At 45.1% G+C, this 12,786-nt stretch overlaps 1 protein-coding gene across 6 annotated transcripts in view; it reads right to left on the bottom strand.

Annotated features, from left to right (window-relative positions):
* Positions 1-11,944, bottom strand: part of Serca (ATPase sarcoplasmic/endoplasmic reticulum Ca2+ transporting SERCA) — a 46,026-nt gene extending 34,082 nt beyond the window's left edge. For 3 of the 6 annotated variants that reach the window (XM_077403950.1, XM_077403951.1, XM_077403946.1), the window contains exons 1-2: positions 11,651-11,944; positions 1,942-2,134 (exon numbers count right to left, since the gene is read on the bottom strand). In XM_077403950.1, the coding sequence (XP_077260076.1) occupies positions 1,942-2,059 (118 nt within the window). In that variant the 5' untranslated portion in view covers positions 2,060-2,134; positions 11,651-11,944. Of the gene's footprint in view, positions 1-1,941; positions 2,135-3,265; positions 3,889-3,942; positions 4,129-7,253; positions 7,476-11,650 lie in introns of those variants that run through there. The other 3 variants (XM_077403947.1, XM_077403949.1, XM_077403948.1) reach the window with 3 other exon arrangements.
* Between the last annotated feature and the right edge of the window lie 842 nt (positions 11,945-12,786).

Below are 12,786 nucleotides of genomic sequence, written 5' to 3' on the forward strand. Positions count from 1 at the left end.
ATTTTGCTGGCGTTAAATCGACAGGAGTTACAAAGCGTGGGGTGCAACGGTGCTGACATTTCGCTCAATCCAACTATGTGTATGCCGCTTCAGCAATCCTAGTTTAATTCGACCACAGAATCTATCGGTATTCGATCACAAATATATTCTCTACAGCATGTCTTATTCCGCGAGATTGAGAGTCGGAGCACACATGGTAGCAATTTATTGTATTGTAACGTATACAAAACGAAATGAGAATTTGATTTCTATGTTAAGCCGATTATATAAGGCAGTTTCTATAAAATTTTGCAACCTTTACTCTGTTTTTATTTTCAAGTTATTTATTATACGTATGTTGAATAGAAAGAAAGAAAAGGAAAGAATAAAAATGTATTTGAATATTTAATGCAGTTCTCAAGTTTTCTAATTTTTTTTCTAATTTTTAGATATAGTGAAAATGAGATATATGTACAACGAAAAGTTTTTCAAAACAACAAGTTTCTTATCACAATATAGGATACTTGTCATGACTCATTGACGTTTTAATTAATCGCGCGTTATCGAGGGAGATTAAGTTCCGATGCTATCGCAAGAAATTATTTCTCAAGCGCGACTGAATCTTCGACGTCAGAATAATTCCAGGTGTCTCCCGAAATACATATACGTGCGATGGCGATTCAATCAAGCGGTTTGTCGATGACGGAAATTGGAACGTCGATGATTTACCCAATTACGTTATTGTAAACCATCATACCATAAACAGATACACACGTCATACGTGGAAACCAGATCCACATGCAAATAACTGCACGGCGGTTCTGATGGTAAATGGTGATTTAATCTCGCGTAATATAGATACAAATAATCCTCTGGCAAACGCGTGGCTATAACAGAGGAGACATTTTAACGATAATAAATTACTACCTGGGACATAGATCAAAGGTGACGAGCAAGCACCAATTTCTCATTTCGAGTCTTTATATATTATATATAGATTACGCGTTGTGTGTGTGTGTGGATGGAAAAAGATACTCTGCACACATCACACAGTAACGTTTCAGGTGTACGAACGGCGAAACGGCGGAAACGAAGACCATCCTATCGGAAGCAAACGACACATGCGTAATCATTATTGCGAGAAAACTACGGTTGCGAACACGTGCGTGAGAAGGCAATGGATACGGTAGTTGGCGGTGGTAACCCCGGTGCGCCGATGGTGGGGACAAGCAACACGCGTGGCACGCACGACGACGTATCAGGCTGATAAGGGCGAATAAACGCGCGTTATTTCCGCGAGCGCCACGATGATATCGCGCTTCCGTGGCCGCGCGTATTACGCGCCAATAATGCGCAAATATCTACGAGGGCACCCCCCGCGACCACCGTCGCGCCTTTCCCCTCCCTTCCTCGGAGCGATCTGTATAGCAGATTTCTCCTTCTTGATTAAACACGAGCGCGATTGGAGAACCGTGTTGCTAATTGACAATAAAAAGCCTTGCGTTTGTGTAGGTCTTAAGTGCACTTAGTGGCGGAAAGTTGATTTAGAATTTAATTGCAGGGTGATTAAATCCAAAAGAACATGTACAGCCGTCTCAGCGCTGATAAGGAAACTTGAAAGGAAACGACTTGGAACGGCGACAATATTCTAAAACGTCATTGTACAGTCCACGTGAGATTGCATATTAAAGAGTTTGATCCCACCCACACAAGCTGGAGTAAATAATAAAAATATATACGGTTTCTCCTTTCACTAACTTGATTTTATTTTATTAATCGAGCTAACTCAAACGCGGATCATGAATATTTTACAGGCAACGTCAATTTATATGACATTAAGAGAATGTGCTTCTTGGACACGAGCAAATTGCTCGGGTTGACAGATACGCGAACGAATAATCCACGAATTTATCGAGAACGCCTAATGTGTACAAAAAAAAAAAAAGAAAACGAATTACTTACCGTTGAGACCATACTTCTCCTGGTTCCTCTTGACTTGATCGGGACTCAATCCCTGGTCAGGATCGACGTTGAAGTAATTTACCACTTCTTCCACAGTTTTACAATGGCCGTCCTCCATGGTTACTGCTTCGTAGATGCTTCACCAAATGTTATCCTTTCAGCGATCGTGTACGTTCATTCACACTAACAATTTCTGAAAGTATAAACAGTATTGTTTGTTATAGACAAAATGTTCGGGCATGCCTATTGAAAATAATACAGAGACTAACAGAGCGGAATACACGGTTAAAGAATTATTTACAATGTAGATAAACTTTCAGCGGAGTAAAAAAAAAATTAGCACGAATTATACGAGTGAGCTTTAATGAGAAGCTCATTCATTCCGAATGAAACGGGTTGAAAAACTGATTAGACTAATGAATGCTGTCAAAGGAGCTATTCTAAACGCTATACTCAATTCGTACTGTATTCAAGGCTGCCAAATGTTTCAAGCATGCAGGATTGCCGTCCGCTTGCAAAGTCACGAGACAAAAAATTGGAAGAAAAAAAATCTTTCTTTTTAGAATATCCACAGAATTAAACATCATTTCTTTTTAAAGATCTATATTAAATTTTCTTATCTATTAGCAATTACTCGTATTATTTACTGTACATTGAATTGTGCAAGGTTGAAGTTATCTCTACATTTTAAAAATATTGTTTTACAAAGTCACAAAAGAACTCACGTTTTCAATTACCTAGATACCTCTCAAACGTTATGCTTCACAAAGAACAAAATTTATAATTCACTCTTTCGCGTAGATTTCAATATTTTTCCCACAATTTATGCAAATATAATCCTGATAAGACACGTGCATACACAAGTTCAGATAAATTACATTTAGCATGAAACAACGAGATCGCACTTCTCTCTCTCTCTCAACTTATATAAAATTCTCGATCAGAGAGGTGGAAAATTAATTCTCCAGCCGATATTCCTCGCGATACATATCAATCTCTAGAACATAGTCCCCAGCCACATTTATACACTGTCAGCTAAACGGAGCGCGGGAGGAAGAAGAAGGGGCTTTGACACCGCGCGACGTGTCCTTACAAAAAAATCACTAGAGATGCTAAACTTTGCGGATTGGGGAATCCACTGAGAGCTCGCCACGTATAAGAAATTCGTCCACGTAAGTGCTGTGGAAACGGACGCGGTGGAAGAAGCGAGAAAGAGAGAGAGAAAAAGAGAGACACAGCGAGAGAGAGAGAGAGAGAGAGAGAGAGAGAGAGAGAGAGAGAGAGAGAGAGAGACAAAGAGAAGAATAAAATAAACTTCAACTACCGAAGGTGTCGTCGAGACGCAGGGGACTGTCCCACGGTGCTCCGCCTCGGTGCGTAATTACGAAACGCGACGGTGGGTCCGCGTGACGACGGCGACGGCGACGAGGACGGGCCGACGGCGACGGGAACGGGAACGAGGACAGCGGAAGAAGCGCGGCGCGCACACCACCGCGGTTTTGACTCACTGTTCGGTGCGCGACGTGTCCGCGCGCCGACATGCACTCGCGGACGGCCCGCTACGGTATTCCTCGCCGAGGTTCTTCCGCGCGACTCGCGGCGTTGACGTCGCCTTGACGGGCACGACTTGCCCGTTGATGACGCCGACGTGTCAGCGGGCGGCGAGAAGGACGGAGAGAGAGGAGACGAAGGAGAGGAAGGGAAAAAAGAGAGAAAAAGAGAGAAAATTGTGTTACGGCCGCCGGATATTTAGGTTAGCCGCGCGGAGCGACGAGCGGCGACGGCGGCGGCGGTGGCGGTGGCGGTGGCGGTGGCGGCGGCGCGCGTGCTTATCCACGACGAAACTTCCGACGAACTTCACGTTTCACTGTCGTCGGAGTACTCGGAGTAACTTGGCGCAAACCCCCGTCCGTCCCTCTTTCTCTCTCTCTCTCTTACACTCAGGCGCGCGCGCGCGCGCGCGCAAGCGACGAAGGGAGAAAAAAAGGTGGAGAAACGTGCCGAAGCTGAGTCTACCGCGCGGGGAGCGTTGCTGCCGTTGCCGCCTGGGAAATCCGTTGCTGGCTGGGGAGATCGGTTGCTGCACGCGCGGGTTATCACGAGGCGCGGATGAACGGGACGCACTTCATTTTCCCCGGACGAGATTGTGACCAGCGCGAACGACTTGCCAACCTGACCTCCGCTTCCGCGAGACTGACACACCGAATCGGGCGAATCATCGCGCGAGCGCCAGCGCCGCCTGGCGGCGCGAGGCGCCGGCGACGCGCGCGCCGCCGCACTACTCCGCGGTTGACGCGCGCCGCGACGAATCGCGATTCCCAGCGTTCCCGCTATTCCCAGCAATTCCCAGCCGCGGAGTCCGACGACGGTCGATCGTCGGACGATTAATCGGACGCCCGGATGCTCTCCGTTCCCGCCACGGCCGTTTCCGGGGGACGCCGCGCCGGTGAGTAAGCGCGAGCGCGGCGGCGGCGCGCCGGCGACACGCGTCGCCGCGCGTCTCGCGGACAGCGAGCAGCGAGCATGTGGAGCGACGCCATTGGCCGAGCGGCGCGTGACGCGGTGCGGCTATTTTCGGGCTTCTGCTAGGCTATTTCCTTGGCGCGTATTTTAAGACGGCCGTCCGGCACACGACCGACGCGGGACTCGGGAGCCGACCGCGCGCGGTGCGTGTTTCCCCTTACGTAACCGCGACCGTGTATACGATTGTTGACCGACCACGCGCGATCTCGCGCGGCGACGAATCCTTAACCCGCTCGCCGAATTTTTTGTTTCGCGAAGGGCGGATTTTTCGCGAGGGAATCGCTGTGCGAGCGAGCGCGCCGCGGAGGGTAACGAGGTTTCCGAAAATACACTTTTTCGCTAGTTCTCTTTTTTTTTTTTTTTTTTTTTACAGCTATTTCGAATCTCTTACGCACGCATATCGCGCGCGACGCGATCCAGCTGGTTTTTTACTTCGCAACAAAACAGACAGCTCGAATATCCTCATTTTGCCGAGAAACGAAATTTTAATCAAAATAATTCAATCCAAACGGACGGCCCGCATTGATAATACCAGCGTAAAATTATTCATTTCACATGATAAAATTATTATTTATACTTGCGCGACATAAACAATTAAGTATAATGAATTGCGCCAAAAGTGCAGGATGATAAGAGGAGAAATGCAGAGGGACGCGCGCACCAAAAGACGCACGTCCCCTTCAATTGAATTCCAGACCTCTCTCGCTCGATCGAACGCGACGCGATTCTAAAATTCGAGTCGAGTTCGAAGGTGCCAGGCACGACCTTGTCGTGGGGAAAGATCGGGATGACGAAATTATCGGAAAATTGTTTCGCCGTCGAGTCAACTGGAAACTTTGAGCACACACGCGATCTTTGAATCTATCCGACGAGCCTCGGCAGCTCGTGCTTTTGTTCCCAAGGTCGTTTTCACGGCCTCCGACGTTCCGCGAAATTCCTCTGCCTCGTGCCTTCCGCGAGACATTTATACGACCACCCGCTCCCGGCTCTGACGGTTTAAACGCACCCGCTCGTAACTCTCGCGACTGATTCTAAACCGACGCTCTCCGCCGTCTCGCGATCATTGGACGTTAACTTCCCTTATTAACTCGCAAATTCGTGGCGGAACGAAGAGCGCCTGAAGATCTCGCTGGCGGGGCTCCAAGAGATGTCTGAAATGCGTCTAAAAGCCCCCGGATATTTCAGACATTGTTTAGCTATACTTTATACACTCCTTGAACTTTGGACGCGAAAAAGCCGAAGGGACGTTTCATCGTTATTCGAAGGGGTTAGTACACATGCCTCGCGTGTATTGAATCCCGACGCGTTGCGATAATTCTTTTCGATAACTTAAAATTTTTTTTTTTAGATATGGAAGCTTGAAGCTTAAAACATTGGAACATTCATCTTCTATAATCTCCTGTAATTATCGAACGTTTAATTTTCCGCACGAGTTTGCGTCACCGAGACAGCACGTTCAGCCGTATAACAATTATTAACGAGCGGGTAATTATCAGCGGGTGAGTTACACGGATAATTACTCACGCTATCTTTTTGCGATTGAAAATGTTTCTACGAATTAAAATGAAGACAACGCGATTGATATATTTAAAAAAAATTGGATTACTTCGTGGCTCCTATAACGTGTCTCTTAATGTCCATCTCTATCAACGCAGATTAACTTTAATCTCAGTTTAACTTACGTTTTGTCTTTTTCTGGCCTAACAATTAGAAGAGGATAAAAGGTAAGTTAATCTGCATCGCTACAGAAAATGGACATTGGATATCGAACCTTAGGCGTTTGCGATGTCAACGGAATATGTCACGTGTGATTCCCATAAGGTCCCGCTTAGCTTATACGATATATAGGTCGATCACCTGCGTCGTTTTGTAAGTTTAACACGTCCGGGAACGAAGAGCCCGCCGAAGTGCCGGGGGGCTGAGTAATTAATTAAACACGTCGTATCTCCAATTCCCCGCGAGATACGCCCTGTAATCATCGCACGTCAACGTTGACAGCTGGAAAACGCGGCCAGGGCGAAACAATTCCGCTAAAATGCTGACAAGCGGTTAATTACACACGTCACATGCGGCTCCAATGGGATATGGGATCCTCGTGTGTGCGCTCATTCACACTCCGAGAGCGGCATACAAATCCGGAGGCAACGTAATCGAAACGAAGAACGCTCGACCAGCGCCGCGGAATCCTCCGTCTCAACATATTGGTTTTCCATCGCGGACAGGGATTTTCCAAGTGTTTTAATTAAAAACACAGTTTTTAATTAATTTCTTTGACGTAATTAAATGCAGATTCAAAGTTTTTTAAGCTAAGGCTTTTCTTTTTTAAATCGCGACTATATCGCGACAGATCAGCATAAGCTGCGAGAATCATAACGGAGCTCATATAATTTTATGTAACACGTGCATGGAAAGTGGTCTATCACGCACTTGCAACATAAAATAGGGTATGCAAGTCGTGCGTAAAGATGAAAATTCCCGGGTGCGGAGTTGACGCACGAGCCGAAGGCGAGGCACCCGGGAATTTTCATCTTACAGCACTTGTTGCACAAATAACTATTTCACAATTATGTATTTTCTGGTCGAGCTTTACGATCGACAGCGCGACCACTCGTCATTTCGACGCTTTCGCCAGATTAACTCACTGGCCACTGTTACGTCAGTTACAATCGCGTCGTTTAGTGTCATAACGACAAAACAAAAGGAGCCTCGTTTATTCCCCTGTTCGACAGGGCGAGAGCCCGTGGCGGGGGGGGGGGCAGGATTGAAAAATCGCGGGTAGCAAAACTAACCCTCTCGACGCTGACTATCCCCTCCGACGACGGGTCGCAAGGGCCTCGGAGGGCCGAAGGGCAGATACACACGCCGCGCGATACGGCACGGACTCGGCGACCGGTCGCGCGGTACTACGGCACCCCGTACGCCGATGGCACTCCGCTGCGGACTGCTCTCTGCCGAGGACGACTCGACGTCGACGACTGTCCGGACGACCAGCTCGCTCGAGCGCCCGGGACGCGACTAGCCGGCCAAATCGCGCGCGCCCGAGCGAACGTTTTTAGCACGTCTTCGACGACGGCTTCCTAATTATTTTGGCAGTGATCAGCTCGGGGAGCTGCCGCTCTCCCGATCTCCGGCATCGCCACCTTCTCTTCCTCCTTCTCCTCCTTCTCCTCCTCTATCGCGCGTCGCCGCCGTCCCGCGCGTCCTGCCAAGGACTACGACGCTCTTGAGGTGGTTTCTCGATTAGTTTGTGTATAAGAATGATTATTACTGCGGGGTGAGAATGTTTTGGAAAACGTTTCATTCCTTTATCCGTAAAAATTCTTAATTATAGCACATTCATCGTTTTGATTTTATTAATCACAAACCAAATTTTTTCTCTAAAGAGCTTTTCTTTGTTTCGAATCTATCTTATAAACTAAGTATTCAACGATCGCTGAATTTTTACTTTCTCAACTGCAATTTAAATGCATAATATCGCAGACTATAAAAGGAAGTAGCTCTTCTCTCAAAACGCGAAATAAATATATGAATAGTACTTGAACAATAAAAAAGTTTTTATTTTAAGCCTCGGGAAAGATTTTCAACGCCAAAAGAGTGACAAAAGATAGACTAGGGGTCTTACTGTCCGAGAATTAAATCAACAAATTACGTTTGGACCCCTTTATGTAACAAGGGCTGGATCCTCTGGCGAGACACGAGCATACATTTTGTTCCATTTTAAGCACGGAAAGCACGAAAAGCGCAGCTGGGAGAAGCAGACTTGTGGTCACGATTTGAGTGAGTGGACTGGCGGAATCTATTTGAAGACGAGATGCAACATGTTGGACGGGATGGCCGTAAGGGATAAGAAACGCAGTGCGCTTGTTGGCAAACAAGTAGAGGTCGCCGATATTATATGTGACGAATGCCTCACACAAGCATGTGGGATGAGGTAATCCGCTCCGTTGGATTGTCCATTCTCGAAAGAAACCGATATCCCGTCGCGTTTGTGTGAAAAGTCGCGCACGCCATTGTCCCAGCTACGCTAAATAATTCGCTTTGTAAATGATAGTGTCTCGATTAGTTGATTCAAAATTCTTAGAATAAAACAAATCTTTTGAAAATATTAAAATTTAGCAATATCAGACTTGAAAAATCGGTGCTACAGTTTTAAGGAATTGGTTTCTCGTACCGAATTTATCGCGACCGGTGTTTGTGCGCGCCGTTTAATAAAATTGAATTAAAATTGCCCGCAAAATTAATTAAAATAACGAGCGCATTTGGCACATCGTATTTCCGAATCCTCGTCACAAAATTGGTTGCTTTATTAAGAAGCTGACTGCAATATTGACTTGACCTATTCACCGCTCGACAGATCACTTCCTGTAATGTTAAGCGCAATGTCGATATATCCTGTGTTATGCTATTGTGACGTGGTACCACATGGCAATGCAAGCGCGCAAACGCGCGTTTCGATACCCCGACCGAACGTCGCGGACGGTGCACGCATTAACGCATTCCCCCACGATATGAAATCACCCATCACGTATTTCTGCCGCGGACCCATCGCCAAAGATAACAGAATGCCTTTGAAATTTTTATGAATAGTAATGCGTCGCACGCGCGCATAACAAGCGACTCGAAATTACTCGGAGGACTGGAAGTACACGAGAGAAAAAAAAAACAATGGACGCTACTCCGTGTATTGTGCATTAAAATTTTACTAAAGCATCAAGCGTTAAAACGTTGGGTTTAAAACGCTCTCGCTGGGCTTAAAACGTAAAAATTGTCTGCCAAAGCAATACGAAGCTTAACATGTAATAAACACGTAAACACGTGTTATCTCTTATTAATGCGCGGATTTATTTTTATTGAATATCTCTCTCACAGCGCGCGACCCGCGCGCGTCGCCCGGTGTTTTATAACGGGCGTTTAATTATAGTTTTGGATTGCACAAATTACCGCGACGTCGCGCGTCGTCGGGTCGAGATAATTTCTCGGTCCGCGAAAATTGTTTTACGCGAGCGCGCGAAAATGCGGCGGTGACCTACAAAAACTAAAATGAATTCTTGGCTCTAGTTTATTATAGGTCGCGTAATACGCACTGTGCTCTCGCGCTCGTCGACGAAGGAGTCCACGGGTTTTACGCGGTTTCACGCGTGATCGGGGACGTTAACTGGTTTTACGGCGTTTTTTATTGACTTTCCCAATGCACGCCCAACTGTTTTCACGTATGCGCGACCTTTCCGCGCGAGCGTTACGGCGCGTTAAAATATTTTATTTCCCGCGAAACGACAAGCTTTTAATCCGAGGATTTCGCTTCGTAAGCGCTTATTATGCAACCGCATACCTATATTGCCACGCACCAAAACAACGCATATGTAATGTAACAGAATCGGAACTCGTTTCAACGTAATTTTCATTACGTAATACCAATAAGAATTTTTCCCTATTTTTCCAAAATGAGGTAAAATCGTATTTGATAACGTCGTATCAATAATCATTACATTTTTTTGATGATGTTTCTTTAAACAATAACGAACTATATTTTCCAATACAATTTTGCCGTATTATTTTTATACATTTCGAATGCAATATGCAATATCACGTATGAAATATTCATAGAAATTCTTTATAAGCGTCACTACCTCGAAAAAAGCAAGTTTTACGTAAAAGCAAGACCGGAGAGATAACATCTACGTCAAGTATAAAAATTTATAATGGGGGCCATTTCCTTTAGTTCCAATTATTGGATATTTTACGTTTATTGAAATTTATTAAAACATTCTGCTTTGAAAATTAACCCTAATCCCTTCAACGTTTTTTCCGCCACTTAATTCCTCCAACCATGCACTTTCGTGTCCCACGCGATTTTCAGTATGTTAATAACTTTGAATAATTCCCGCAAAATTATTATATCTTTATATCTTCGACTAAAAATCAATGTAAAGAAAATTTGAAAATTATTTATTCAACTATTTTTTCACAACAATTATATGTTGAAAAATGCACGTTACGATTTGTTTTATTTAAAAAATCATAACTCACGAACAAATTAACGAAATTTAATGTTTCAGCGCGCAAATTAAAGCTAAAAGTAGTACAAATGAGAAAAAAAATATGAAATAATTATTAATTAAATAGAAATACTTAATTTCGTCGCCTCAAATAAATTGTACACAAAAATACATTTTTATTAAAAAAAAAAAAAAAAAAAATTCTCACTTACCTACACACAACACTGACGTAATCCTCTAACCATGCTCTTTCGTGTCCCAACGCGATTTTGACTGTTTGCCGTTTCGAGAGTAAATGAGCTAGGGCTTTGAAATTTCTACTTGATGTTCCCTACTATAACAAATTTTTTGAGGTGTGGGGGCATTATCTCACGGCCATTGGTTTTCCAGAACGAACGACCGTTAGAAACGCGTGGGACACGAAAGGGCTGGAGGGATTATAGGGTTAATATTCTAGCGATTTTTATGCCAGCTTAAGATAGCCATTTAAGATTAATATAAAATTACATGAACAACAAATATAATATAAAAATCACATGATTTCCAACGAAAAATTTCATATATTTTTTCCACGGTATATAAAGTGAATTATTCTGTTCCCAAAAGATACTCTGTTCGCAAACACGCACTTCCTAGATCTCTGAATATTGCGTAACGGAGGAAACGTTCCAGGATTGATATATACGCAAAGTTCCATAACGGCCGAGATTCACTACGGGGAGGAATAATATTCTGGAGATAGATAATATCCCTCTCGCCTGGTTCGCTATTTAAAAAGTAATCTCGAGCTGCCGCCACTCCAAGTCAAAATAAGAGCGGCTTTCTATTAACCACCATCGCGTTTACGAATTTCTGAATTTTGAATTAAGTCTCGACGCGCGAAATTTCGCAATTTTCATGCACCATAGGAGCTACGTTCTCCACCCCGGAAACGCAGATCGGCCCTTCGATGGAGAATCAGAGGAAGGGCCTATATATATTCACGATAATTCAGAATTGATCACGATAATAATACGATACTTCACGGCTAATCCTTCTTGGCTTCTCTGTCACTACACTTGCGCTCCCTTCTCCCGCTCCGTTCTCCACTCCGGAAACGGAGTATTTCGTCACTACGCGTGGTCACACGAAGAGCACTATGCAACTGCACACCATGGTTGCGCGGCGAGGGATTGGGGGGAGGGACTTACCAGTGCTTCTGTCCTCAATCCTTCAACTTTTGCACTTGGAAGCGCTGCGGGGGGGTGTGGACCACCCCCGTTTAAAACCTTTCACACTGCTCTCTCCTTTTCTTTTTCTCCCTTTCTTCTTTTTCCTTTCGATCCACTACTCCTCGGTGCGCATTGTCGTACGTCGACGCACCGCTCTCGACTGGGCCCTCTACGACGTGCAGAAGAGTCGTTTGCGCGACGGTAAAAGGGAAGCGAAACAAACAAACATTCAAAAGGGGGCAACGCCTGCGCTGCTGAACAAAACGAAGCGCCGAGCGACCGCGAAATTCGCTTAAATAGTCCGTAGCCATCGCTACCTGGTGGCGAGACGACGAAAGCCTAAACTCTGGCCGGAAGCCAGTGGCCCCGGCGGCTGTCGTGGATGTCGTCGTCGCTTTTTTACGCTTAACCTTCGAATTCGAAGAGCCGGAGGGAGCGAGAGGGAGAAGGAGAGGCGCAGTGCCGCCCGATCCAAACGCCGCGTAAAGATACACCGTATTTCGATCATCGGGACTTCGGCGTGCTGATCTATGCGGAAGAATGGCTCTCTGGTTCACTAAAGGAACAATAAGGAGAAAATCGAAATCTCGAAATAGTTTCCCGCGATTCTTCGGGCACAGGTTGGTCCCTAGAGGGTGGAGCTAATAAAAAATCCAGGTAGCAAGCACTCGTCATTTTGACGTCAATTGACGAAAAAAGTCTGTCATTTTGACGTCTTTTGACGTCAATTTTGACGTCAAAATGACGAGTGCTTGCTACCTGGGAAAGAAGGGAATGTTTTTTTCTTTTCTTAAGATGACAAAGATGCCCGGAAGGTTTTTCTTTTCTTTCTTAGAGTAATAGGACATTTATAGAATAAACGAATAAGTAGATAGATATAGACGCATGACGTTATATCGTAAGTAATTGTTCCCCGAAGAGAGTCTTCTTTTCTTGGAGTTTATAGGCCGCTTATTTTGTAATGTTTTATACTTGAAGGATGGTATTATATTATGTGAATACTTTTTTTTAACGCGGGGGAAATCTTCTCGGCCCGGGGAGAAGCCAAAAGCGTTATGCCAGATTGTTGTTACCGGCTAAAACCCCCGGGTGTCCTTCTCCGGCGCGATATAGCA

The sequence above is a fragment of the Temnothorax americanus genome, unplaced genomic scaffold (genome assembly GCF_048541705.1).
Source record: "Temnothorax americanus isolate GAGA-0224 unplaced genomic scaffold, ASM4854170v1 Scaffold18, whole genome shotgun sequence".
Lineage (NCBI taxonomy): Eukaryota > Metazoa > Arthropoda > Insecta > Hymenoptera > Formicidae > Temnothorax > Temnothorax americanus.